General features: G+C 43.5%; 4 protein-coding genes across 4 annotated transcripts; all 4 read left to right on the top strand.

Moving 5' to 3' along the window:
• The first annotated feature begins 464 nt into the window (after positions 1-464).
• Positions 465-4,936, top strand: LOC130457972 (E3 ubiquitin-protein ligase RBBP6-like). The gene has a single exon (XM_056820853.1). The coding sequence runs from the start codon at positions 1,409-1,411 to the stop codon at positions 4,037-4,039; it is 2,631 nt and encodes an 876-aa protein (XP_056676831.1). The 5' UTR covers positions 465-1,408; the 3' UTR covers positions 4,040-4,936.
• A 1,974-nt stretch (positions 4,937-6,910) lies between these two features.
• LOC130458077 (E3 ubiquitin-protein ligase RBBP6-like) lies at positions 6,911-10,668 on the top strand. Its single transcript, XM_056821024.1, has one exon. It carries the CDS (start codon positions 8,059-8,061, stop codon positions 10,666-10,668), a length of 2,610 nt encoding a protein of 869 aa, XP_056677002.1. The 5' UTR covers positions 6,911-8,058.
• Positions 10,669-13,746: 3,078 nt separating this feature from the next.
• On the top strand, positions 13,747-19,122 carry LOC130457971 (E3 ubiquitin-protein ligase RBBP6-like). The gene has a single exon (XM_056820852.1). The coding sequence runs from the start codon at positions 14,691-14,693 to the stop codon at positions 17,319-17,321; it is 2,631 nt and encodes an 876-aa protein (XP_056676830.1). The 5' UTR covers positions 13,747-14,690; the 3' UTR covers positions 17,322-19,122.
• A 1,066-nt stretch (positions 19,123-20,188) lies between these two features.
• LOC130457970 (E3 ubiquitin-protein ligase RBBP6-like) lies at positions 20,189-25,360 on the top strand. The gene has a single exon (XM_056820851.1). It carries the CDS (start codon positions 21,337-21,339, stop codon positions 23,965-23,967), a length of 2,631 nt encoding a protein of 876 aa, XP_056676829.1. The 5' UTR covers positions 20,189-21,336; the 3' UTR covers positions 23,968-25,360.
• Positions 25,361-25,611: the final 251 nt, after the last annotated feature.

Here is a 25,611-nt window from a genome sequence, read left to right as displayed (position 1 = left end):
TGCTCATGGGTAGGACAAGCTAACATAATGAAAATGGCCTTCCTATCCAAACTTATTTACTTGTTTGGTGCCATACCCATTGAACTACCCAAAAATCCTTTTGACTGAATTAGAAAAAAACAACAACAACAACAAAACAGAAACAGAAACGGAACAAAGTTTGTTTGGAAGAAGTAAATACCAAGGATATCTGTGGAAGTAATGAAAGAAAACATGCAAAGGAAGGGGGCCTTGCACTACCAGATCTCAAACTATACTATAAAGCAGCGGTCATCTATACAGTATGGTACTGGCTAAGAGACAGAAAGGAGGATCAGTGGAATAGACTTGGGGTTAGTGACCAGAGTACCACAGTCTATGATAAACCCAAATATCCCAGCTTTTGGGACAAAAATCCACTATTTGATTAAAAAAAAAAATCTGCTGGGAACATTGGAAGACAGCATGGGAGACACAGGGGTTGGATCAACAGCTCACACCCTATACCAAGATCAGCTCAGAATGGGCGAATGGGCTGAATATAAGGAAGGAAATTAGAAGTGAATTAGGTGAGCACAGAATAGTATGAATGTCAGATCTTTGGGAAAGGAAAGATGCTATTGGGTTTTCAAGTTTCTGTGTGGTCACATTAAAAACAACAACAACAAGGGAGTGTTAATCTCCTTTTGAAAATCCCCTCTGTGATCCTTTTGGGAGAGGAGGGTTTCAGAGGATTGACATGCCTAGTCAGAAACTTGAAGACCCTTTATTTAGCATGGATTGCAAGGAAGTTCACACCCCCAGAGAAAGGAAGTTCCCAGCCTGAGAGATAGTAAGTTCACACCCTGAGAGGGAGAAAGTTCACACTGTCAGAGTTAGGAAGTTCACACTCCCAGAGACATGGGAGAACTGGTAGGTGGAGAAAGGGGTTCATTATAAAGCCAGAGCAGAGGGCTGGAATTGAGCTTTTGGTTGGTGACTCTGGTTGAAGCAAGAGTCTTGTGCTGGTGGCCCTTGCTGAAGGGACTCTCAGCCTCCGAAGAGGATTCCTGAGTTGGTGGCTAGGGCTGAAGGAGACGCTTATTCTGGGGACTCTTGTGCTCTTCTGACTGGAGATTGGAACTTTGTTGGAGGTGAACTGGATTTCTTCAGAGAAGCCCTTAGGGCATTTAGCTCAACTGCTCCCTACCTCCAAAATCCCTTTTCCGGTACCCTCCTGCTCCCATCCACCCTTGAGGTGATTTGAGTATTGGAGTGAGGGTCCTTGGTTCAGAACCCCATTTTTGGGGGGTGGGGGCCTGAATAAGGCCCCAGGTTGCCTCAGATTCTGAGTGTTGTGTGTGTGTGTACACATCTCTTCAGTTTACAAAGAGCCAGATACTTCAGAGTGTCCCGTCTCAGCCCTGAGCCTCAGGAAACTTTTGGCACCATGTCCGGTGTGCATTATAAATTTTCCTCCCAACTCAACTATGGGACCGTTATCTTTGAAGGACCCCACATCTCCGTGTGTGATTTGAAGAAGCAAATCATGAAGAAAGAGAAACTCAAGGCTCCTAACTGCGAGCTACACATCAGCAATGCAGACACAAAAGAAGAGTACACGGATGACAATGCCCCGATTCACAGGAATTTCTCCGTTATCGTAAGAAGAGTTCCTGCTGGAGGTATTGTAGCTACGAGCAGGACACATGTTTTAGATCTAACTAAACGAGTGAGTAGAACCTCAAAAGCAAACCTATCTCATGACCTGAGAAGACAGTTTGATATGCCTAGTGGCGTTCCACGGGAGGCGAAAAAGGAAACTCAAAGGAAGACTGACTCTTCTGCATCCGCTTCTGTGGCCCAGTTGATCAAGTTTGCAAATCTGACTGAAGCCGATGCTTCTGAAGAAGACAAAGTTCAAGCGATGATGATCCAGTCCGTCCACGAATACGATCCGATCCATTACACGAAGACACCTCCGGGGCCACCTCCACCATCTTATACCTGTTTCCGGTGTGGGAAACCTGGCCATTACATAAAGAATTGCCCAACCAAAGGGGATAAAGACTTTGATCCGGTTCCCAGAATGAAAAAGAGCACTGGAATTCCTAGAAGTTTTATGATGGAGGTGAAAGATCCGAACATGAAAGGTGCCATGCTTACCGATACTGGAAAATATGTCATCCCAACCATAGATGCAGAGGCATATGCCAGGGGGAAGAAAGAAAAACCACCTTTCCTACCAGCGGAAGAGTCGTCTTCGTCAGAAGTGGAGGACCCTATCCCAGATGAATTGCTATGTCTAATCTGCAAAGCCATAATGACTGATGCCGCTGTCATACCTTGCTGTGGAAACAGTTATTGTGACGAATGTATAAGAACAGCTTTGCTAGAATCGGATGGCCATACATGCCCAACTTGTCATCAGAATGATGTGTCTCCTGATGCTTTAATTGCCAACAAATGTTTGCGCCGGGCTATTGAGAACTTCCAAAACAAAACCGGTTATACCAAAGGGCTTCAAAAGCAAATATGCCCACCCCCACCTCCAAGGCCACCGATTCAGCGGAACCTACTGCCACTGACCAGACCTCCACTTTCAAGACAGCAGGACCCTTTGAAGATCCCAGTGACATCTGCATCTACTCATGCTGCTACTGCTTCTGGATCATCATCCATGAGTCCTAATAAATCCTCTGCTGCACCTATAAAGAAACCTTCTACTCCGGCACCAGTTGCCGATGGAACTGCCACAGTGTCCATATCTGTCCAAGCAGAAAAACCAGATGGGCCTTCCCGTGATCCTGATGACAAACTGAGACCTGCTGCAGCTTTGGTATCAGATCATCCTCAAGCTTCTTCATCAACAGCAATTAGTGCACTAAGGGAAGAAAAGGGCTCTCGGGGACCTCTGCTTGGAACGCCTTCTGGGATCGGGCAGTCCCTTTTGCATGGACAGTTGATGCCTACAACGGGTCCAGCAAGAATAAATGCTGCTCTTGTTGCTCCTGCTCCTGCTGCTGCTGCTGCTGCTGCTGCTCCTGCTGCTGCTGCTGCTGCTCCTGCTCCTGCTGCTGCTGCTGCTGCTGCTGGTAGACCTGTTTGGGAACCAAGCATCAATGGAGGGCAACACCTTGGTGAACATTCCCAGAGGACTCATGGCCCATCACTACCAGGAACACCTGTCCCACCGCCTCCTTTGTATCCACCACCGCCCCACACACTTCCTCTCCCTCCAGGTGTTCCACCACCTCAGTTCCCTCCTCAATTTCCACCCGGGCCACCACCACCTGCTGGCTACAGAGTCCCTCCTCCAGGTTTCCCTCCAGCCCCTACAACTTTATCAGCACCTTGGGTATCCACAGCAGTGCAAACCGCTCCTCCGAATACCATCCGGACAATACAAGCTCTCCCCTTATCCAGGGAAGAGTTCTACAGAGTGCAAAGAAGACTAAGAGAGGAGGAGAAGAGAAAGTCCAAACGAGATTTTGCTAAGAAATTCACGGACTACGAAAAGATTCCAAAGGAGCGTCGACGCGCCTTTTCAAGATCTAAATCGCCACATAGTGGCTCCTCTCGCTCAAGAAGTTCATATACCTATTCTAAATCGAGATGTGGTTCCTCACGTTGCCCTTCCCATTCTCGATCCTTTAGTCCTTCACACTGTCCATACCCCAGAAGAGGCAGAGGCAAAAGTCGAGATCGGCGTTCAAGATCCAGGTCTCATGGTTATCACCGCGCCAGATCGAGGTCGCCCCCACGTAGGCGATATCATTCACGACCAAGATCCCCTCCAGTGTTTAGGGGGCAGTCTCCTAACAAACGGAATATACCTCAAGGACAAACAGGTCACCGCAGTCCCAACAGAGGTGGCAATTACCCGGAAAAGCTCTCAGCGAGACATGGTCACACCATGAAGGACATTGCCACGTCAAAAGAGAAGGACCGTGAAAATCCACCAGGAGATGGAAAGGGAAGCAAACAGGACAAACACGGGAAGAGGAGACAGGGGGAGGAAAATGAAGGCTTTCCTAACACAGAGTTGCTACAGCGCTCTAAAAAACGAAGGAAGTGTTAATTCCCTTCTCACAATCTGAAGTCTTCACCTGTGAAATGAGCTGGAAAAGGCCAAAGCAAATCATGCACTACCTTTGCCAAGAAAACCCCAAATGCAGTCAAAAGAGCTGGGCACAACTGAAATAACCAAACAACAACAATTCTACACCGTGACTCACTTCAGCAATTGTAAAGAAGAGAAGGGTCCTTTCTATTGAACAGAAGATACTCCATTAAGAAATATAAATGTAACCATTTGCACTTTAGGCATCAAAGGACGTGAGGGTTTGTTGCTAGCCATCGATTATCACGAACAAGCAGGACCAGTAGCAGGGCACTAACAAGTTTAGCATTCGGTGTCGGAGCAAAATCTATTGGGCCTCAACTGAGAGAAAGGAGGTAGGAGTTGCAATCATGAAATCTGAGAAAGCCAAAGTAAAAACGGATATGATTAAAAGGGATAGTGAAGGTAACTACATCCTGATAAAAGGCAGTGTCGACAATGAGGAAATATCAGTAATCAACATGTATGCACCAAATGGTAGAGCATCCACATTTCTAAAGAAGAAACTAGTGGAGTTAAAGGAGGAAATAGATAAGTAAGCTATACTAGTGGGAGATCTGAATTTACCACTATCAGATCTAGATAAATCAAATTGAAAAAAAAAAACTAAATGAGAAAGAGGTGAGAGACGTGAATGAAATCTTAGAAAAATGAGAGTCAATAGGTAAACGGAGAGAAATATATAGGGACAAAAAGGAAGACCCCTTCTTTTCAGCAGCACATGGTACATTCACAAAGATTGACCACGTACTAGGGCATAAAAACATGGCAAAACAGTTCAGAAAAGCAGAAATAATAACTGCAACCTTTTCAGATCATAATGCAATAAAAAGAATAATCAGTAATGGTACATGGAGAGCCAATTCAAAAACCAATTGGAAATTAAATAATATGATTCTCCAAAATCTGTTAGTTGAAAAGCAAATCATAGAAACAGCTAGCTACTAATTTCATTGAAGAAAATGACAATGATGTGACATCCTTTCAATGTCTGTGGGATGCAGCCAAAGCAGAACTCGGGGGGAAATTTATATCCTAGAATTCATATATTAACAAATTAGGGAGGGTAGAGGTCAATGAATTGGACGTGCAAATCAAAAAACTGGAGAGCAAAAAATTGAAAAATCTCAGATGAAAACTAAGTTAGAGATCCTAAATCTAAGGGAGAAATTAATAAAATCAAAAATGAAAGAAAGATTGAATTAATAAATAGTAATAGAAAGTGGTATTGTGGGGAAACAAATCTAACAAAAGAGACAAAGCACTGGTCAATCGAATAAAAAGATAAACAAGAAAGGAATGAGGAAAACCAAATTCCCAGTACCATAGATGAAAAGGGAGACCTCACCTGTAATGGAGTAGAAATTGAGGCATTCATAAAAACGAATTTTGCCCAATTATATGGCAACAAATATGGCAATGTGGGTGATATCGATGAATATTTACAAAAATATAGATTGCCTAGATTAACAGAAGAAGAAATGAAATCCAGAAATAATCCCGTATCAGAAAACAAAATTGAACAAGCCATCAAAGAACTCACTAAGAAAAAATCCCCAGGGCCTGACGGATTCACAAGTGAATCCTATCAAACATTCAAAAACAACTAATCCCAATATTATACAAATTCCTTGACAGAATAAGCAAAGAAGGAATTCTCCCAGATTCCTCTCATGACACAAATATGGTACAGATTCCAAAGCCAGACAGCTTAAAAGTAGACAAAGGAAACTATAGACCAATCTCCTTCATGAACATAGATGCAAAAAAAAAAAATCTTCCAAAGAATACTAGCAATAGACTGCAGCACATGATCGCCAGGATTATTCATTACAATCAGGTGGAATTGATACCGGGAAGGCAAGGATGGTCCAATATCAGGAAAACCATCCACATCGTTGGCCAAATCGACAAGCAACCAACACAAATCACATGCTTATCTCAGTATTTGCAGAAACAGCCTTTGACAAAAAACAACACTCATTCGCACTGAAAGCACTACAAAGTCTAGGAAAAAAGGGCCTTTCCTAAAAATAATAAATAGTATATATCTAAAACCATCAGCAAACATCATCTGCAATGGGGATGAATTAGAAGCCTTCCCAATAAGATCAGGAGTGAAGCAAGGATGCCCATTATCACCTCTATTGTTGAACATTGTACTAGAGACACTAGCTGTAGCAATTAGAGAAGAAAAAGAAATTGAAGGCATTAAAATTGGCAACGAGGAGACCAAGCTATCACGCTTTGCAGGTGTTATGATGGTCTACTTAAAGAACCCGAGAGAATCAACTAAAAAGCTAGTGGAAATAATCAACAACTTTAGCAAAGTTGCAGGATACAAAATGAACCCACATAAGTCATCAGCATTTCGATATATCTCCCACACATCTCAGCATGAGTGAGAGAAATTCCATTTAAAATCAGCCTAGACGATATAGAACAATTAGGCATCTATCGGCCAAGACAAACACAGGAACTATATGAACACAGAAATACAGAACACTTCCCACACAATTAAAAGTAGATCTAGACTACTGGGAAAAAGCAAAACAAAACAAAACATTAACTGCTCATGGGTAGGACAAGCTAACATAATGAAAATGGCCTTCCTATCCAAACTTATTTACTTGTTTGGTGCCATACCCATTGAACTACCCAAAAATCCTTTTGACTGAATTAGAAAAAAACAACAACAACAACAAAACAGAAACAGAAACGGAACAAAGTTTGTTTGGAAGAAGTAAATACCAAGGATATCTGTGGAAGTAATGAAAGAAAACATGCAAAGGAAGGGGGCCTTGCACTACCAGATCTCAAACTATACTATAAAGCAGCGGTCATCTATACAGTATGGTACTGGCTAAGAGACAGAAAGGAGGATCAGTGGAATAGACTTGGGGTTAGTGACCAGAGTACCACAGTCTATGATAAACCCAAATATCCCAGCTTTTGGGACAAAAATCCACTATTTGATTAAAAAAAAAATCTGCTGGGAACATTGGAAGACAGCATGGGAGACACAGGGGTTGGATCAACAGCTCACACCCTATACCAAGATCAGCTCAGAATGGGCGAATGGGCTGAATATAAGGAAGGAAATTAGAAGTGAATTAGGTGAGCACAGAATAGTATGAATGTCAGATCTTTGGGAAAGGAAAGATGCTATTGGGTTTTCAAGTTTCTGTGTGGTCACATTAAAAACAACAACAACAAGGGAGTGTTAATCTCCTTTTGAAAATCCCCTCTGTGATCCTTTTGGGAGAGGAGGGTTTCAGAGGATTGACATGCCTAGTCAGAAACTTGAAGACCCTTTATTTAGCATGGATTGCAAGGAAGTTCACACCCCCAGAGAAAGGAAGTTCCCAGCCTGAGAGATAGTAAGTTCACACCCTGAGAGGGAGAAAGTTCACACTGTCAGAGTTAGGAAGTTCACACTCCCAGAGACATGGGAGAACTGGTAGGTGGAGAAAGGGGTTCATTATAAAGCCAGAGCAGAGGGCTGGAATTGAGCTTTTGGTTGGTGACTCTGGTTGAAGCAAGAGTCTTGTGCTGGTGGCCCTTGCTGAAGGGACTCTCAGCCTCCGAAGAGGATTCCTGAGTTGGTGGCTAGGGCTGAAGGAGACGCTTATTCTGGGGACTCTTGTGCTCTTCTGACTGGAGATTGGAACTTTGTTGGAGGTGAACTGGATTTCTTCAGAGAAGCCCTTAGGGCATTTAGCTCAACTGCTCCCTACCTCCAAAATCCCTTTTCCGGTACCCTCCTGCTCCCATCCACCCTTGAGGTGATTTGAGTATTGGAGTGAGGGTCCTTGGTTCAGAACCCCATTTTTGGGGGGTGGGGGCCTGAATAAGGCCCCAGGTTGCCTCAGATTCTGAGTGTTGTGTGTGTGTGTACACATCTCTTCAGTTTACAAAGAGCCAGATACTTCAGAGTGTCCCGTCTCAGCCCTGAGCCTCAGGAAACTTTTGGCACCATGTCCGGTGTGCATTATAAATTTTCCTCCCAACTCAACTATGGGACCGTTATCTTTGAAGGACCCCACATCTCCGTGTGTGATTTGAAGAAGCAAATCATGAAGAAAGAGAAACTCAAGGCTCCTAACTGCGAGCTACACATCAGCAATGCAGACACAAAAGAAGAGTACACGGATGACAATGCCCCGATTCACAGGAATTTCTCCGTTATCGTAAGAAGAGTTCCTGCTGGAGGTATTGTAGCTACGAGCAGGACACATGTTTTAGATCTAACTAAACGAGTGAGTAGAACCTCAAAAGCAAACCTATCTCATGACCTGAGAAGACAGTTTGATATGCCTAGTGGCGTTCCACGGGAGGCGAAAAAGGAAACTCAAAGGAAGACTGACTCTTCTGCATCCGCTTCTGTGGCCCAGTTGATCAAGTTTGCAAATCTGACTGAAGCCGATGCTTCTGAAGAAGACAAAGTTCAAGCGATGATGATCCAGTCCGTCCACGAATACGATCCGATCCATTACACGAAGACACCTCCGGGGCCACCTCCACCATCTTATACCTGTTTCCGGTGTGGGAAACCTGGCCATTACATAAAGAATTGCCCAACCAAAGGGGATAAAGACTTTGATCCGGTTCCCAGAATGAAAAAGAGCACTGGAATTCCTAGAAGTTTTATGATGGAGGTGAAAGATCCGAACATGAAAGGTGCCATGCTTACCGATACTGGAAAATATGTCATCCCAACCATAGATGCAGAGGCATATGCCAGGGGGAAGAAAGAAAAACCACCTTTCCTACCAGCGGAAGAGTCGTCTTCGTCAGAAGTGGAGGACCCTATCCCAGATGAATTGCTATGTCTAATCTGCAAAGCCATAATGACTGATGCCGCTGTCATACCTTGCTGTGGAAACAGTTATTGTGACGAATGTATAAGAACAGCTTTGCTAGAATCGGATGGCCATACATGCCCAACTTGTCATCAGAATGATGTGTCTCCTGATGCTTTAGTTGCCAACAAATGTTTGCGCCGGGCTATTGAGAACTTCCAAAACAAAACCGGTTATACCAAAGGGCTTCAAAAGCAAATATGCCCACCCCCACCTCCAAGGCCACCGATTCAGCGGAACCTACTGCCACTGACCAGACCTCCACTTTCAAGACAGCAGGACCCTTTGAAGATCCCAGTGACATCTGCATCTACTCATGCTGCTACTGCTTCTGGATCATCATCCATGAGTCCTAATAAATCCTCTGCTGCACCTATAAAGAAACCTTCTACTCCGGCACCAGTTGCCGATGGAACTGCCACAGTGTCCATATCTGTCCAAGCAGAAAAACCAGATGGGCCTTCCCGTGATCCTGATGACAAACTGAGACCTGCTGCAGCTTTGGTATCAGATCATCCTCAAGCTTCTTCATCAACAGCAATTAGTGCACTAAGGGAAGAAAAGGGCTCTCGGGGACCTCTGCTTGGAACGCCTTCTGGGATCGGGCAGTCCCTTTTGCATGGACAGTTGATGCCTACAACGGGTCCAGCAAGAATAAATGCTGCTCTTGTTGCTCCTGCTCCTGCTGCTGCTGCTGCTGCTGCTGCTCCTGCTCCTGCTGCTGCTGCTGCTGCTGCTGGTAGACCTGTTTGGGAACCAAGCATCAATGGAGGGCAACACCTTGGTGAACATTCCCAGAGGACTCATGGCCCATCACTACCAGGAACACCTGTCCCACCGCCTCCTTTGTATCCACCACCGCCCCACACACTTCCTCTCCCTCCAGGTGTTCCACCACCTCAGTTCCCTCCTCAATTTCCACCCGGGCCACCACCACCTGCTGGCTACAGAGTCCCTCCTCCAGGTTTCCCTCCAGCCCCTACAACTTTATCAGCACCTTGGGTATCCACAGCAGTACAAACCGCTCCTCCGAATACCATCCGGACAATACAAGCTCTCCCCTTATCCAGGGAAGAGTTCTACAGAGTGCAAAGAAGACTAAGAGAGGAGGAGAAGAGAAAGTCCAAACGAGATTTTGCTAAGAAATTCACGGACTACGAAAAGATTCCAAAGGAGCGTCGACGCGCCTTTTCAAGATCTAAATCGCCACATAGTGGCTCCTCTCGCTCAAGAAGTTCATATACCTATTCTAAATCGAGATGTGGTTCCTCACGTTGCCCTTCCCATTCTCGATCCTTTAGTCCTTCACACTGTCCATACCCCAGAAGAGGCAGAGGCAAAAGTCGAGATCGGCGTTCAAGATCCAGGTCTCATGGTTATCACCGCGCCAGATCGAGGTCGCCCCCACGTAGGCGATATCATTCACGACCAAGATCCCCTCCAGTGTTTAGGGGGCAGTCTCCTAACAAACGGAATATACCTCAAGGACAAACAGGTCACCGCAGTCCCAACAGAGGTGGCAATTACCCGGAAAAGCTCTCAGCGAGACATGGTCACACCATGAAGGACATTGCCACGTCAAAAGAGAAGGACCGTGAAAATCCACCAGGAGATGGAAAGGGAAGCAAACAGGACAAACACGGGAAGAGGAGACAGGGGGAGGAAAATGAAGGCTTTTCTAACACAGAGTTGCTACAGCGCTCTAAAAAACGAAGGAAGTGTTAATTCCCTTCTCACAATCTGAAGTCTTCACCTGTGAAATGAGCTGGAAAAGGCCAAAGCAAATCATGCACTACCTTTGCCAAGAAAACCCCAAATGCAGTCAAAAGAGCTGGGCACAACTGAAATAACCAAACAACAACAATTCTACACCGTGACTCACTTCAGCAATTGTAAAGAAGAGAAGGGTCCTTTCTATTGAACAGAAGATACTCCATTAAGAAATATAAATGTAACCATTTGCACTTTAGGCATCAAAGGACGTGAGGGTTTGTTGCTAGCCATCGATTATCACGAACAAGCAGGACCAGTAGCAGGGCACTAACAAGTTTAGCATTCGGTGTCGGAGCAAAATCTATTGGGCCTCAACTGAGAGAAAGGAGGTAGGAGTTGCAATCATGAAATCTGAGAAAGCCAAAGTAAAAACGGATATGATTAAAAGGGATAGTGAAGGTAACTACATCCTGATAAAAGGCAGTGTCGACAATGAGGAAATATCAGTAATCAACATGTATGCACCAAATGGTAGAGCATCCACATTTCTAAAGAAGAAACTAGTGGAGTTAAAGGAGGAAATAGATAAGTAAGCTATACTAGTGGGAGATCTGAATTTACCACTATCAGATCTAGATAAATCAAATTGAAAAAAAAAAAACTAAATGAGAAAGAGGTGAGAGACGTGAATGAAATCTTAGAAAAATGAGAGTCAATAGGTAAACGGAGAGAAATATATAGGGACAAAAAGGAAGACCCCTTCTTTTCAGCAGCACATGGTACATTCACAAAGATTGACCACGTACTAGGGCATAAAAACATGGCAAAACAGTTCAGAAAAGCAGAAATAATAACTGCAACCTTTTGAGATCATAATGCAATAAAAAGAATAATCAGTAATGGTACATGGAGAGCCAATTCAAAAACCAATTGGAAATTAAATACTATGATTCTCCAAAATCTGTTAGTTAAAAAACAAATCATAGAAACAGCTAGCTACTAATTTCATTGAAGAAAATGACAATGATGAGACATCCTTTCGAAGTCTGTGGGATGCAGCCAAAGCAGAACTCGGGGGGAAATTTATATCCTAGAATTCATATATTAACAAATTAGGGAGGGTAGAGGTCAATGAATTGGACATGCAAATCAAAAAACTGGAGAGCAAAAAATTGAAAACTCTCAGATGAAAACTAAATTAGAGATCCTAAAAACTAAGGGAGAAATTAATAAAATCAAAAATGAAAGAAAGATTGAATTAATAAATAGGAATAGAAGGTGGTATTGTGGGGAAACAAACCCAACAAAAGAGACAAAGCACTGGTCAATCGAATAAAAAGAGAAACAAGAAAGGAATGAGGAAAACCAAATTCCCAGTACCATAGATGAAAAGGGAGACCTCACCTGTAATGGAGTAGAAATTGAGGCATTCATAAAAACGAATTTTGCCCAATTATATGGCAACAAATATGGCAATGTGGGTGATATCGATGAATATTTACAAAAATATAGATTGCCTAGATTAACAGAAGAAGAAATGAAATCCAGAAATAATCCCGTATCAGAAAACAAAATTGAACAAGCCATCAAAGAACTCACTAAGAAAAAATCCCCAGGGCCTGACGGATTCACAAGTGAATCCTATCAAACATTCAAAAACAACTAATCCCAATATTATACAAAGTCCTTGACAGAATAAGCAAAGAAGGAATTCTCCCAGATTCCTCTCATGACACAAATATGGTACAGATTCCAAAGCCAGACAGCTTAAAAGTAGACAAAGGAAACTATAGACCAATCTCCTTCATGAACATAGATGCAAAAAAAAAAAATCTTCCAAAGAATACTAGCAATAGACTGCAGCACATGATCGCCAGGATTATTCATTACAATCAGGTGGAATTGATACCGGGAAGGCAAGGATGGTCCAATATCAGGAAAACCATCCACATCGTTGGCCAAATCGACAAGCAACCAACACAAATCACATGCTTATCTCAGTATTTGCAGAAACAGCCTTTGACAAAAAACAACACTCATTCGCACTGAAAGCACTACAAAGTCTAGGAAAAAAGGGCCTTTCCTAAAAATAATAAATAGTATATATCTAAAACCATCAGCAAACATCATCTGCAATGGGGATGAATTAGAAGCCTTCCCAATAAGATCAGGAGTGAAGCAAGGATGCCCATTATCAACTCTATTGTTGAACATTGTACTAGAGACACTAGCTGTAGCAATTAGAGAAGAAAAAGAAATTGAAGGCATTAAAATTGGCAACGAGGAGACCAAGCTATCACACTTTGCAGGTGTTATGATGGTCTACTTAAAGAACCCGAGAGAATCAACTAAAAAGCTAGTGGAAATAATCAACAACTTTAGCAAAGTTGCAGGATACAAAATGAACCCACATAAGTCATCAGCATTTCGATATATCTCCCACACATCTCAGCATGAGTGAGAGAAATTCCATTTAAAATCAGCCTAGACGATATAGAACGATTAGGCATCTATCGGCCAAGACAAACACAGGAACTATATGAACACAGAAATACAGAACACTTCCCACACAATTAAAAGTAGATCTAGACTACTGGGAAAAAGCAAAACAAAACAAAACATTAACTGCTCATGGGTAGGACAAGCTAACATAATGAAAATGGCCTTCCTATCCAAACTTATTTACTTGTTTGGTGCCATACCCATTGAACTACCCAAAAATCCTTTTGACTGAATTAGAAAAAAACAACAACAACAACAAAACAGAAACAGAAACGGAACAAAGTTTGTTTGGAAGAAGTAAATACCAAGGATATCTGTGGAAGTAATGAAAGAAAACATGCAAAGGAAGGGGGCCTTGCACTACCAGATCTCAAACTATACTATAAAGCAGCGGTCATCTATACAGTATGGTACTGGCTAAGAGACAGAAAGGAGGATCAGTGGAATAGACTTGGGGTTAGTGACCAGAGTACCACAGTCTATGATAAACCCAAATATCCCAGCTTTTGGGACAAAAATCCACTATTTGATTAAAAAAAAAAATCTGCTGGGAACATTGGAAGACAGCATGGGAGACACAGGGGTTGGATCAACAGCTCACACCCTATACCAAGATCAGCTCAGAATGGGCGAATGGGCTGAATATAAGGAAGGAAATTAGAAGTGAATTAGGTGAGCACAGAATAGTATGAATGTCAGATCTTTGGGAAAGGAAAGATGCTATTGGGTTTTCAAGTTTCTGTGTGGTCACATTAAAAACAACAACAACAAGGGAGTGTTAATCTCCTTTTGAAAATCCCCTCTGTGATCCTTTTGGGAGAGGAGGGTTTCAGAGGATTGACATGCCTAGTCAGAAACTTGAAGACCCTTTATTTAGCATGGATTGCAAGGAAGTTCACACCCCCAGAGAAAGGAAGTTCCCAGCCTGAGAGATAGTAAGTTCACACCCTGAGAGGGAGAAAGTTCACACTGTCAGAGTTAGGAAGTTCACACTCCCAGAGACATGGGAGAACTGGTAGGTGGAGAAAGGGGTTCATTATAAAGCCAGAGCAGAGGGCTGGAATTGAGCTTTTGGTTGGTGACTCTGGTTGAAGCAAGAGTCTTGTGCTGGTGGCCCTTGCTGAAGGGACTCTCAGCCTCCGAAGAGGATTCCTGAGTTGGTGGCTAGGGCTGAAGGAGACGCTTATTCTGGGGACTCTTGTGCTCTTCTGACTGGAGATTGGAACTTTGTTGGAGGTGAACTGGATTTCTTCAGAGAAGCCCTTAGGGCATTTAGCTCAACTGCTCCCTACCTCCAAAATCCCTTTTCCGGTACCCTCCTGCTCCCATCCACCCTTGAGGTGATTTGAGTATTGGAGTGAGGGTCCTTGGTTCAGAACCCCATTTTTGGGGGGTGGGGGCCTGAATAAGGCCCCAGGTTGCCTCAGATTCTGAGTGTTGTGTGTGTGTGTACACATCTCTTCAGTTTACAAAGAGCCAGATACTTCAGAGTGTCCCGTCTCAGCCCTGAGCCTCAGGAAACTTTTGGCACCATGTCCGGTGTGCATTATAAATTTTCCTCCCAACTCAACTATGGGACCGTTATCTTTGAAGGACCCCACATCTCCGTGTGTGATTTGAAGAAGCAAATCATGAAGAAAGAGAAACTCAAGGCTCCTAACTGCGAGCTACACATCAGCAATGCAGACACAAAAGAAGAGTACACGGATGACAATGCCCCGATTCACAGGAATTTCTCCGTTATCGTAAGAAGAGTTCCTGCTGGAGGTATTGTAGCTACGAGCAGGACACATGTTTTAGATCTAACTAAACGAGTGAGTAGAACCTCAAAAGCAAACCTATCTCATGACCTGAGAAGACAGTTTGATATGCCTAGTGGCGTTCCACGGGAGGCGAAAAAGGAAACTCAAAGGAAGACTGACTCTTCTGCATCCGCTTCTGTGGCCCAGTTGATCAAGTTTGCAAATCTGACTGAAGCCGATGCTTCTGAAGAAGACAAAGTTCAAGCGATGATGATCCAGTCCGTCCACGAATACGATCCGATCCATTACACGAAGACACCTCCGGGGCCACCTCCACCATCTTATACCTGTTTCCGGTGTGGGAAACCTGGCCATTACATAAAGAATTGCCCAACCAAAGGGGATAAAGACTTTGATCCGGTTCCCAGAATGAAAAAGAGCACTGGAATTCCTAGAAGTTTTATGATGGAGGTGAAAGATCCGAACATGAAAGGTGCCATGCTTACCGATACTGGAAAATATGTCATCCCAACCATAGATGCAGAGGCATATGCCAGGGGGAAGAAAGAAAAACCACCTTTCCTACCAGCGGAAGAGTCGTCTTCGTCAGAAGTGGAGGACCCTATCCCAGATGAATTGCTATGTCTAATCTGCAAAGCCATAATGACTGATGCCGCTGTCATACCTTGCTGTGGAAACAGTTATTGTGACGAATGTATAAGAACAGCTTTGCTAGAATCAGATGGCCATACATGCCCAACTTGTCATCAGAATGATGTGTCTCCTGATGCTTTAGTTGCCAACAAATGTTTGCGCCGGGCTATTGAGAACTTCCAAAACAAAACCGGTTATACCAAAGGGCTTCAAAAGCAAATATGCCCACCCCCACCTCCAAGGCCACCGATTCAGCGGAACCTACTGCCACTGACCAGACCTCCACTTTCAAGACAGCAGGACCCTTTGAAGATCCCAGTGACATCTGCATCTACTCATGCTGCTACTGCTTCTGGATCATCATCCATGAGTCCTAATAAATCCTCTGCTGCACCTATAAAGAAACCTTCTACTCCGGCACCAGTTGCCGATGGAACTGCCACAGTGTCCATATCTGTCCAAGCAGAAAAACCAGATGGGCCTTCCCGTGATCCTGATGACAAACTGAGACCTGCTGCAGCTTTGGTATCAGATCATCCTCAAGCTTCTTCATCAACAGCAATTAGTGCACTAAGGGAAGAAAAGGGCTCTCGGGGACCTCTGCTTGGAACGCCTTCTGGGATCGGGCAGTCCCTTTTGCATGGACAGTTGATGCCTACAACGGGTCCAGCAAGAATAAATGCTGCTCTTGTTGCTCCTGCTCCTGCTGCTGCTGCTGCTGCTGCTGCTCCTGCTGCTGCTGCTGCTGCTCCTGCTCCTGCTGCTGCTGCTGCTGCTGCTGGTAGACCTGTTTGGGAACCAAGCATCAATGGAGGGCAACACCTTGGTGAACATTCCCAGAGGACTCATGGCCCATCACTACCAGGAACACCTGTCCCACCGCCTCCTTTGTATCCACCACCGCCCCACACACTTCCTCTCCCTCCAGGTGTTCCACCACCTCAGTTCCCTCCTCAATTTCCACCCGGGCCACCACCACCTGCTGGCTACAGAGTCCCTCCTCCAGGTTTCCCTCCAGCCCCTACAACTTTATCAGCACCTTGGGTATCCACAGCAGTACAAACCGCTCCTCCGAATACCATCCGGACAATACAAGCTCTCCCCTTATCCAGGGAAGAGTTCTACAGAGTGCAAAGAAGACTAAGAGAGGAGGAGAAGAGAAAGTCCAAACGAGATTTTGCTAAGAAATTCACGGACTACGAAAAGATTCCAAAGGAGCGTCGACGCGCCTTTTCAAGATCTAAATCGCCACATAGTGGCTCCTCTCGCTCAAGAAGTTCATATACCTATTCTAAATCGAGATGTGGTTCCTCATGTTGCCCTTCCCATTCTCGATCCTTTAGTCCTTCACACTGTCCATACCCCAGAAGAGGCAGAGGCAAAAGTCGAGATCGGCGTTCAAGATCCAGGTCTCATGGTTATCACCGCGCCAGATCGAGGTCGCCCCCACGTAGGCGATATCATTCACGACCAAGATCCCCTCCAGTGTTTAGGGGGCAGTCTCCTAACAAACGGAATATACCTCAAGGACAAACAGGTCACCGCAGTCCCAACAGAGGTGGCAATTACCCGGAAAAGCTCTCAGCGAGACATGGTCACACCATGAAGGACATTGCCACGTCAAAAGAGAAGGACCGTGAAAATCCACCAGGAGATGGAAAGGGAAGCAAACAGGACAAACACGGGAAGAGGAGACAGGGGGAGGAAAATGAAGGCTTTCCTAACACAGAGTTGCTACAGCGCTCTAAAAAACGAAGGAAGTGTTAATTCCCTTCTCACAATCTGAAGTCTTCACCTGTGAAATGAGCTGGAAAAGGCCAAAGCAAATCATGCACTACCTTTGCCAAGAAAACCCCAAATGCAGTCAAAAGAGCTGGGCACAACTGAAATAACCAAACAACAACAATTCTACACCGTGACTCACTTCAGCAATTGTAAAGAAGAGAAGGGTCCTTTCTATTGAACAGAAGATACTCCATTAAGAAATATAAATGTAACCATTTGCACTTTAGGCATCAAAGGACATGAGGGTTTGTTGCTAGCCATCGATTATCACGAACAAGCAGGACCAGTAGCAGGGCACTAACAAGTTTAGCATTCGGTGTCGGAGCAAAATCTATTGGGCCTCAACTGAGAGAAAGGAGGTAGGAGTTGCAATCATGAAATCTGAGAAAGCCAAAGTAAAAACGGATATGATTAAAAGGGATAGTGAAGGTAACTACATCCTGATAAAAGGCAGTGTCGACAATGAGGAAATATCAGTAATCAACATGTATGCACCAAATGGTAGAGCATCCACATTTCTAAAGAAGAAACTAGTGGAGTTAAAGGAGGAAATAGATAAGTAAGCTATACTAGTGGGAGATCTGAATTTACCACTATCAGATCTAGATAAATCAAATTGAAAAAAAAAAAACTAAATGAGAAAGAGGTGAGAGACGTGAATGAAATCTTAGAAAAATGAGAGTCAATAGGTAAACGGAGAGAAATATATAGGGACAAAAAGGAAGACCCCTTCTTTTCAGCAGCACATGGTACATTCACAAAGATTGACCACGTACTAGGGCATAAAAACATGGCAAAACAGTTCAGAAAAGCAGAAATAATAACTGCAACCTTTTGAGATCATAATGCAATAAAAAGAATAATCAGTAATGGTACATGGAGAGCCAATTCAAAAACCAATTGGAAATTAAATACTATGATTCTCCAAAATCTGTTAGTTAAAAAACAAATCATAGAAACAGCTAGCTACTAATTTCATTGAAGAAAATGACAATGATGAGACATCCTTTCAAAGTCTGTGGGATGCAGCCAAAGCAGAACTCGGGGGGAAATTTATATCCTAGAATTCATATATTAACAAATTAGGGAGGGTAGAGGTCAATGAATTGGACATGCAAATCAAAAAACTGGAGAGCAAAAAATTGAAAACTCTCAGATGAAAACTAAATTAGAGATCCTAAAAACTAAGGGAGAAATTAATAAAATCAAAAATGAAAGAAAGATTGAATTAATAAATAGGAATAGAAGGTGGTATTGTGGGGAAACAAACCCAACAAAAGAGACAAAGCACTGGTCAATCGAATAAAAAGATAAACAAGAAAGGAATGAGGAAAACCAAATTCCCAGTACCATAGATGAAAAGGGAGACCTCACCTGTAATGGAGTAGAAATTGAGGCATTCATAAAAACGAATTTTGCCCAATTATATGGCAACAAATATGGCAATGTGGGTGATATCGATGAATATTTACAAAAATATAGATTGCCTAGATTAACAGAAGAAGAAATGAAATCCAGAAATAATCCCGTATCAGAAAACAAAATTGAACAAGCCATCAAAGAACTCACTAAGAAAAAATCCCCAGGGCCTGACGGATTCACAAGTGAATCCTATCAAACATTCAAAAACAACTAATCCCAATATTATACAAAGTCCTTGACAGAATAAGCAAAGAAGGAATTCTCCCAGATTCCTCTCATGACACAAATATGGTACAGATTCCAAAGCCAGACAGCTTAAAAGTAGAGAAAGGAAACTATAGACCAATCTCCTTCATGAACATAGATGCAAAAAAAAAAAAAATCTTCCAAAGAATACTAGCAATAGACATGATCGCCAGGATTATTCATTACAATCAGGTGGAATTGATACCGGGAAGGCAAGGATGGTCCAATATCAGGAAAACCATCCACATCGTTGGCCAAATCGACAAGCAACCAACACAAATCACATGCTTATCTCAGTATTTGCAGAAACAGCCTTTGACAAAAAACAACACTCATTCGCACTGAAAGCACTACAAAGTCTAGGAAAAAAGGGCCTTTCCTAAAAATAATAAATAGTATATATCTAAAACCATCAGCAAACATCATCTGCAATGGGGATGAATTAGAAGCCTTCCCAATAAGATCAGGAGTGAAGCAAGGATGCCCATTATCACCTCTATTGTTGAACATTGTACTAGAGACACTAGCTGTAGCAATTAGAGAAGAAAAAGAAATTGAAGGCATTAAAATTGGCAACGAGGAGACCAAGCTATCACGCTTTGCAGGTGTTATGATGGTCTACTTAAAGAACCCGAGAGAATCAACTAAAAAGCTAGTGGAAATAATCAACAACTTTAGCAAAGTTGCAGGATACAAAATGAACCCACATAAGTCATCAGCATTTCGATATATCTCCCACACATCTCAGCATGAGTGAGAGAAATTCCATTTAAAATCAGCCTAGACGATATAGAACGATTAGGCATCTATCGGCCAAGACAAACACAGGAACTATATGAACACAGAAATACAGAACACTTCCCACACAATTAAAAGTAGATCTAGACTACTGGGAAAAAGCAAAACAAAACAAAACATTAACTGCTCATGGGTAGGACAAGCTAACATAATGAAAATGGCCTTCCTATCCAAACTTATTTACTTGTTTGGTGCCATACCCATTGAACTACCCAAAAATCCTTTTGACTGAATTAGAAAAAAACAACAACAACAACAAAACAGAAACAGAAACGGAACAAAGTTTGTTTGGAAGAAGTAAATACCAAGGATATCTGTGGAAGTAATGAAAGAAAACATGCAAAGGAAGGGGGCCTTGCACTACCAGATCTCAAACTATACTATAAAGCAGCGGTCATCTATACAGTATGGTACTGGCTAAGAGACAGAAAGGAGGATCAGTGGAATAGACTTGGGGTTAGTGACCAGAGTACCACAGTCTATGATAAACCCAAATATCCCAGCTTTTGGGACAAAAATCCACTATTTGATTAAAAAAAAAATCTGCTGGGAACATTGGAAGACAGCATGGGAGACACAGGGGTTGGATCAACAGCTCACACCCTATACCAAGATCAGCTCAGAATGGGCGAATGGGCTGAATATAAGGAAGGAAATTAGAAGTGAATTAGGTGAGCACAGAATAGTATGAATGTCAGATCTTTGGGAAAGGAAAGATGCTATTGGGTTTTCAAGTTTCTGTGTGGTCACATTAAAAACAACAACAACAAGGGAGTGTTAATCTCCTTTTGAAAATCCCCTCTGTGATCCTTTTGGGAGAGGAGGGTTTCAGAGGATTGACATGCCTAGTCAGAAACTTGAAGACCCTTTATTTAGCATGGATTGCAAGGAAGTTCACACCCCCAGAGAAAGGAAGTTCCCAGCCTGAGAGATAGTAAGTTCACACCCTGAGAGGGAGAAAGTTCACACTGTCAGAGTTAGGAAGTTCACACTCCCAGAGACATGGGAGAACTGGTAGGTGGAGAAAGGGGTTCATTATAAAGCCAGAGCAGAGGGCTGGAATTGAGCTTTTGGTTGGTGACTCTGGTTGAAGCAAGAGTCTTGTGCTGGTGGCCCTTGCTGAAGGGACTCTCAGCCTCCGAAGAGGATTCCTGAGTTGGTGGCTAGGGCTGAAGGAGACGCTTATTCTGGGGACTCTTGTGCTCTTCTGACTGGAGATTGGAACTTTGTTGGAGGTGAACTGGATTTCTTCAGAGAAGCCCTTAGGGCATTTAGCTCAACTGCTCCCTACCTCCAAAATCCCTTTTCCGGTACCCTCCTGCTCCCATCCACCCTTGAGGTGATTTGAGTATTGGAGTGAGGGTCCTTGGTTCAGAACCCCATTTTTGGGGGGTGGGGGCCTGAATAAGGCCCCAGGTTGCCTCAGATTCTGAGTGTTGTGTGTGTGTGTACACATCTCTTCAGTTTACAAAGAGCCAGATACTTCAGAGTGTCCCGTCTCAGCCCTGAGCCTCAGGAAACTTTTGGCACCATGTCCGGTGTGCATTATAAATTTTCCTCCCAACTCAACTATGGGACCGTTATCTTTGAAGGACCCCACATCTCCGTGTGTGATTTGAAGAAGCAAATCATGAAGAAAGAGAAACTCAAGGCTCCTAACTGCGAGCTGCACATCAGCAATGCAGACACAAAAGAAGAGTACACGGATGACAATGCCCCGATTCACAGGAATTTCTCCGTTATCGTAAGAAGAGTTCCTGCTGGAGGTATTGTAGCTACGAGCAGGACACATGTTTTAGATCTAACTAAACGAGTGAGTAGAACCTCAAAAGCAAACCTATCTCATGACCTGAGAAGACAGTTTGATATGCCTAGTGGCGTTCCACGGGAGGCGAAAAAGGAAACTCAAAGGAAGACTGACTCTTCTGCATCCGCTTCTGTGGCCCAGTTGATCAAGTTTGCAAATCTGACTGAAGCCGATGCTTCTGAAGAAGACAAAGTTCAAGCGATGATGATCCAGTCCGTCCACGAATACGATCCGATCCATTACACGAAGACACCTCCGGGGCCACCTCCACCATCTTATACCTGTTTCCGGTGTGGGAAACCTGGCCATTACATAAAGAATTGCCCAACCAAAGGGGATAAAGACTTTGATCCGGTTCCCAGAATGAAAAAGAGCACTGGAATTCCTAGAAGTTTTATGATGGAGGTGAAAGATCCGAACATGAAAGGTGCCATGCTTACCGATACTGGAAAATATGTCATCCCAACCATAGATGCAGAGGCATATGCCAGGGGGAAGAAAGAAAAACCACCTTTCCTACCAGCGGAAGAGTCGTCTTCGTCAGAAGTGGAGGACCCTATCCCAGATGAATTGCTATGTCTAATCTGCAAAGCCATAATGACTGATGCCGCTGTCATACCTTGCTGTGGAAACAGTTATTGTGACGAATGTATAAGAACAGCTTTGCTAGAATCGGATGGCCATACATGCCCAACTTGTCATCAGAATGATGTGTCTCCTGATGCTTTAGTTGCCAACAAATGTTTGCGCCGGGCTATTGAGAACTTCCAAAACAAAACCTGTTATACCAAAGGGCTTCAAAAGCAAATATGCCCACCCCCACCTCCAAGGCCACCGATTCAGCGGAACCTACTGCCACTGACCAGACCTCCACTTTCAAGACAGCAGGACCCTTTGAAGATCCCAGTGACATCTGCATCTACTCATGCTGCTACTGCTTCTGGATCATCATCCATGAGTCCTAATAAATCCTCTGCTGCACCTATAAAGAAACCTTCTACTCCGGCACCAGTTGCCGATGGAACTGCCACAGTGTCCATATCTGTCCAAGCAGAAAAACCAGATGGGCCTTCCCGTGATCCTGATGACAAACTGAGACCTGCTGCAGCTTTGGTATCAGATCATCCTCAAGCTTCTTCATCAACAGCAATTAGTGCACTAAGGGAAGAAAAGGGCTCTCGGGGACCTCTGCTTGGAACGCCTTCTGGGATCGGGCAGTCCCTTTTGCATGGACAGTTGATGCCTACAACGGGTCCAGCAAGAATAAATGCTGCTCTTGTTGCTCCTGCTCCTGCTGCTGCTGCTGCTGCTGCTGCTCCTGCTCCTGCTGCTGCTGCTCCTGCTCCTGCTGCTGCTGCTGCTGCTGCTGGTAGACCTGTTTGGGAACCAAGCATCAATGGAGGGCAACACCTTGGTGAACATTCCCAGAGGACTCATGGCCCATCACTACCAGGAACACCTGTCCCACCACCTCCTTTGTATCCACCACCGCCCCACACACTTCCTCTCCCTCCAGGTGTTCCACCACCTCAGTTCCCTCCTCAATTTCCACCCGGGCCACCACCACCTGCTGGCTACAGAGTCCCTCCTCCAGGTTTCCCTCCAGCCCCTACAACTTTATCAGTACCTTGGGTATCCACAGCAGTACAAACCGCTCCTCCGAATACCATCCGGACAATACAAGCTCTCCCCTTATCCAGGGAAGAGTTCTACAGAGTGCAAAGAAGACTAAGAGAGGAGGAGAAGAGAAAGTCCAAACGAGATTTTGCTAAGAAATTCACGGACTACGAAAAGATTCCAAAGGAGCGTCGACGCGCCTTTTCAAGATCTAAATCGCCACATAGTGGCTCCTCTCGCTCAAGAAGTTCATATACCTATTCTAAATCGAGATGTGGTTCCTCACGTTGCCCTTCCCATTCTCGATCCTTTAGTCCTTCACACTGTCCATACCCCAGAAGAGGCAGAGGCAAAAGTCGAGATCGGCGTTCAAGATCCAGGTCTCATGGTTATCACCGCGCCAGATCGAGGTCGCCCCCACGTAGGCGATATCATTCACGACCAAGATCCCCTCCAGTGTTTAGGGGGCAGTCTCCTAACAAACGGAATATACCTCAAGGACAAACAGGTCACCGCAGTCCCAACAGAGGTGGCAATTACCCGGAAAAGCTCTCAGCGAGACATGGTCACACCATGAAGGACATTGCCACGTCAAAAGAGAAGGACCGTGAAAATCCACCAGGAGATGGAAAGGGAAGCAAACAGGACAAACACGGGAAGAGGAGACAGGGGGAGGAAAATGAAGGCTTTCCTAACACAGAGTTGCTACAGCGCTCTAAAAAACGAAGGAAGTGTTAATTCCCTTCTCACAATCTGAAGTCTTCACCTGTGAAATGAGCTGGAAAAGGCCAAAGCAAATCATGCACTACCTTTGCCAAGAAAACCCCAAATGCAGTCAAAAGAGCTGGGCACAACTGAAATAACCAAACAACAACAATTCTACACCGTGACTCACTTCAGCAATTGTAAAGAAGAGAAGGGTCCTTTCTATTGAACAGAAGATACTCCATTAAGAAATATAAATGTAACCATTTGCACTTTAGGCATCAAAGGACGTGAGGGTTTGTTGCTAGCCATCGATTATCACGAACAAGCAGGACCAGTAGCAGGGCACTAACAAGTTTAGCATTCGGTGTCGGAGCAAAATCTATTGGGCCTCAACTGAGAGAAAGGAGGTAGGAGTTGCAATCATGAAATCTGAGAAAGCCAAAGTAAAAACGGATATGATTAAAAGGGATAGTGAAGGTAACTACATCCTGATAAAAGGCAGTGTCGACAATGAGGAAATATCAGTAATCAACATGTATGCACCAAATGGTAGAGCATCCACATTTCTAAAGAAGAAACTAGTGGAGTTAAAGGAGGAAATAGATAAGTAAGCTATACTAGTGGGAGATCTGAATTTACCACTATCAGATCTAGATAAATCAAATTGAAAAAAAAAACTAAATGAGAAAGAGGTGAGAGACGTGAATGAAATCTTAGAAAAATGAGAGTCAATAGGTAAACGGAGAGAAATATATAGGGACAAAAAGGAAGACCCCTTCTTTTCAGCAGCACATGGTACATTCACAAAGATTGACCACGTACTAGGGCATAAAAACATGGCAAAACAGTTCAGAAAAGCAGAAATAATAACTGCAACCTTTTCAGATCATAATGCAATAAAAAGAATAATCAGTAATGGTACATGGAGAGCCAATTCAAAAACCAATTGGAAATTAAATACTATGATTCTCCAAAATCTGTTAGTTAAAAAACAAATCATAGAAACAGCTAGCTACTAATTTCATTGAAGAAAATGACAATGATGAGACATCCTTTCAAAGTCTGTGGGATGCAGCCAAAGCAGAACTCGGGGGGAAATTTATATCCTAGAATTCATATATTAACAAATTAGGGAGGGTAGAGGTCAATGAATTGGACATGCAAATCAAAAAACTGGAGAGCAAAAAATTGAAAACTCTCAGATGAAAACTAAATTAGAGATCCTAAAAACTAAGGGAGAAATTAATAAAATCAAAAATGAAAGAAAGATTGAATTAATAAATAGGAATAGAAGGTGGTATTGTGGGGAAACAAACCCAACAAAAGAGACAAAGCACTGGTCAATCGAATAAAAAGATAAACAAGAAAGGAATGAGGAAAACCAAATTCCCAGTACCATAGATGAAAAGGGAGACCTCACCTGTAATGGAGTAGAAATTGAGGCATTCATAAAAACTAATTTTGCCCAATTATATGGCAACAAATATGGCAATGTGGGTGATATCGATGAATATTTACAAAAATATAGATTGCCTAGATTAACAGAAGAAGAAATGAAATCCAGAAATAATCCCGTATCAGAAAACAAAATTGAACAAGCCATCAAAGAACTCACTAAGAAAAAATCCCCAGGGCCTGACGGATTCACAAGTGAATCCTATCAAACATTCAAAA

Source organism: Monodelphis domestica, chromosome 3 (genome assembly GCF_027887165.1).
Source record: "Monodelphis domestica isolate mMonDom1 chromosome 3, mMonDom1.pri, whole genome shotgun sequence".
Taxonomy (NCBI): Eukaryota; Metazoa; Chordata; class Mammalia; order Didelphimorphia; family Didelphidae; genus Monodelphis; species Monodelphis domestica.
Note: the sequence above shows the minus strand (reverse complement) of the source record. Positions and strands in the feature narration are given on the sequence as shown.

What these genes read in the sequence shown, in the direction of transcription:
- LOC130457972 (XM_056820853.1), top strand. Translation starts at nt 1,409, where the DNA reads ATGTCCGGTGTGCATTATAAATTTTCCTCCCAACTCAACTATGGGACC.
- LOC130458077 (XM_056821024.1), top strand. Translation starts at nt 8,059, where the DNA reads ATGTCCGGTGTGCATTATAAATTTTCCTCCCAACTCAACTATGGGACC.
- LOC130457971 (XM_056820852.1), top strand. Translation starts at nt 14,691, where the DNA reads ATGTCCGGTGTGCATTATAAATTTTCCTCCCAACTCAACTATGGGACC.
- LOC130457970 (XM_056820851.1), top strand. Translation starts at nt 21,337, where the DNA reads ATGTCCGGTGTGCATTATAAATTTTCCTCCCAACTCAACTATGGGACC.